Here is a 2789-nt window from a genome sequence, read left to right as displayed (position 1 = left end):
CTCTTTCCCCCGGGCACAAACATGCACACACTCCAATGCGGTTACCTGTTTGAGTTAACTGCCTTGGACTTGAACCTCTGTCTGGCAAGTGGGGCAGCTTGGTGTCGCCCCGAGGAAGGCTAAGCAATCAGCTCGGGAGACTCAAAGCAACTCTCCATTGGCCAGTCAGTTTGCCAAGGACTTCCCAGCCATGACCCATTCCCTCCCTCCTCCCCTCCCGCCCCCAGATCCTGAGCTGCCTTGCTTAGAGTCAGTTTGTTCAAGCCGCTTGAACCCCAGCTCCACTCTGCCCCCGGCCTCGGCTCTGCGAGAAGAGCCAGCGGTAACTCGCTTTCACCCGGTTTGGAAGGAGGCAGGCTGGAGTTGTGTCAGCCACGGGTCTTTCTCCCTTCACAATTCATTGGTTGCTTTTTTAATCGGCTAGGGGACTAGATCATTCATAAACTTCCGTCTCCACTGCCTCTGCGCTCCCCAGCTGAGATCCCCTGCCCTCACTTTCCAGATGGTCCCCTTCTGCAAACAGCTGAAAGAAAAGAGGCAAGAAAATCCCAACCACCAGAATGCTGTAGTGTGTAGGTCACATTACTGGAGAAGAGAGGGTTCCACTTCCCACTGGGGTTGAACTGCGATTCCTCGTCCAGGATGAGGAGGGGCTCGGGTCTAGGAGCTGAGGCTAAAAATCTGAAGGAAGATAACAAAACATGACATTTTTAGTGACAAGATCCCACAGGCTCGGAGAGTATTCAGACTACAGTGCTGTGGCTCGGACGTGGCTGGTGAATTTCGCAAATGAGGATAATGCTTAGGAGCTCGGAGGGTGGTTGTGTCACTGTCGCCCCATCAAAGCAGCTATTTTATTTGCCATAAAATAATATGCCTCTGTTTGGAAGCATTCTAGTTTAATCGATTTCCTGACAAGACGGTAAATCCTGGTTTCTTTTTGCCCGTGATCATCTTTCGAAGTCTTCGTCACGTGGCTGTAAAGAAAACATGTAAAGTGCTCCTCTCCTTCTGTTTCGGAGGTTTGTGCCCTTCCAAAACAACGTCACCTCAAATATGCCAGTAAATTCCTTCCCAGATTGGAAACCTAATTGGTTGAACGTTTTCTGTAACCCGACTAGCCAATAACTCTCTTTGAGAGTATAGGACAATCTCGTTACAACAGATGGTGAAAATTACTTTCCTCTCCATGTGTGAGTAAACATTAAAAAAGAGATGAGATGCTTCCCATGCTCGTTATAAATATCAAAACACAGACTACATATGCTACTGGATTGATTGTATTTTTATAGGGCCCCTTATTTTAGATAAGCACGGTACAAATGGTTGTCCTTGTCACTTATTGTTTACGACATCTGCTGTTTTGCATAAGAAGTGGATTTCATAACTTCTGTTTTGCTGAGCCTGCCCGGCTCTTGGCACTGGGTCTTCCAGCGGGTTTTTCTTCCTGCAAAAGTCAAGAGTGTTAAGCAAATGGGTCTGACGCCGAGGTGGGGGGTGGGAAGCCTTCGCAACCCAGCGCCAACCCCGCAAAATGAACCGAGATAAACATATTGGACCAGGACATGGTACAGCAGGAGCCCACTAGGCTAGCTACGATTAGGAACAAAATGATCTGAAGTTTCAAAACGCGGTGGTTCTGGTACCGCCGAGGCTGGAAGGGAAAGCAAGCACTGAACCAGGGTGGCTCGAGAGCAATGACAACGCGCTGCCCGGGAAGCGAGCGGATACCCGAGGCTAATGCCGGGCAGGTACGAACGTGAGCCCTTCTCTTCGAGGAGCGGATCCGTGTCTCCTCTCTCCGCCAGCGCCGCTGCGGACCTCCCGGGCAAGGGTCTGCACCTCGCCCCGCTCGCCCGGCTCCTCGGTTGCATTCCAGCTCCCACTCCCCAGCCCCAGCTCCTCACACCTGGTGCATCCCCGGGAGCCATTTAGCGCCGGCTCTTCCTTTCATCTTGCCCGTGGCAGCCGGGGCTATTTATCCCCCAGCAATCGCGGCGTGGCGTCACCAGTGGTACTGTAATGACGATTGCACCATTAAGGATGACAGCTTAGAAAGAAGAGGGCCATGGTGATCCCTCCCAGAGCTAGCGCTGCGCGGTGTAGTGTTCGCATCACAAGGTCACCCTAGCTCACCGCTGGCTCCTCGGCACCGGCGGAGGCTGCGGCGCTGCTCCGGGCCGGGGCAAAGGGGTGGCGGGGGGGCGCTGGATCTGCTTTCCCAGCCGCGCACCATGGAAGGCAGGAAGGACATGGTGATGTTCCTGGAAGGAGGGCAGCTGGGCACGCTGGTTGGCAAGAGGGTTCCCGGCTTGGCCGAAGCGGTGGGAAGCCCCGCTCCGGACCCGCAGGACAAGATGATGCACCGGAGCTGCCTGAGCCCCCGCGCCGGGCCGCCCCTGGCGCCCCGGGAAAGGGCCGCGGGAGAGGACGAGGAGGTAGAGGTGCTACCGGGGGCAGGCACGGGCCTGGAGGGGCGCTCCGCGGCCGCGGCACTGCTCTCGACCGGCCAGCCAGCGGCCCCGGAGTCCCTGGCCGCCAAAGGGCAGCAGAGCAGCTCGGACACCGAGTCGGATTTCTATGAGGAAATCGAGGTGAGCTGCACCCCGGACTGCGCCGCGGGGAGCGCCGCCGAGTACCAGCACAGCAAAGGTACCGCCTGCCGGGCCCGGCGCCGGGGGAGGGGGGTCCGCGCCCCTTTTGGCCCCGCGACAGAGGGGGGGGGCACCCGCACCCGGGGCCGGCGCGCAGGGGGACCCCGCGATCGCAGCCCCCTGCGCGCACGGGCA

The 2789-nt window shown here is 57.1% G+C and overlaps 1 protein-coding gene across 1 annotated transcript in view; it reads left to right on the top strand.

Annotated features, from left to right (window-relative positions):
- The first annotated feature begins 2234 nt into the window (after positions 1-2234).
- The window catches only part of EVX1 (even-skipped homeobox 1), a 2567-nt gene continuing 2012 nt past the window's right edge, over positions 2235-2789 (top strand). Inside the window, exon 1 of the mRNA XM_006026470.1 lies at positions 2235-2747. Coding sequence (XP_006026532.1) covers positions 2235-2747 — 513 coding nt within the window. The remainder of the gene's footprint in view (positions 2748-2789) is intronic.

The sequence above is a fragment of the Alligator sinensis genome, unplaced genomic scaffold, assembly GCF_000455745.1.
Source record: "Alligator sinensis unplaced genomic scaffold, ASM45574v1 scaffold29_2, whole genome shotgun sequence".
Taxonomy (NCBI): domain Eukaryota; kingdom Metazoa; phylum Chordata; order Crocodylia; family Alligatoridae; genus Alligator; species Alligator sinensis.
This window is presented reverse-complemented; position numbering and strand designations above follow the sequence as displayed.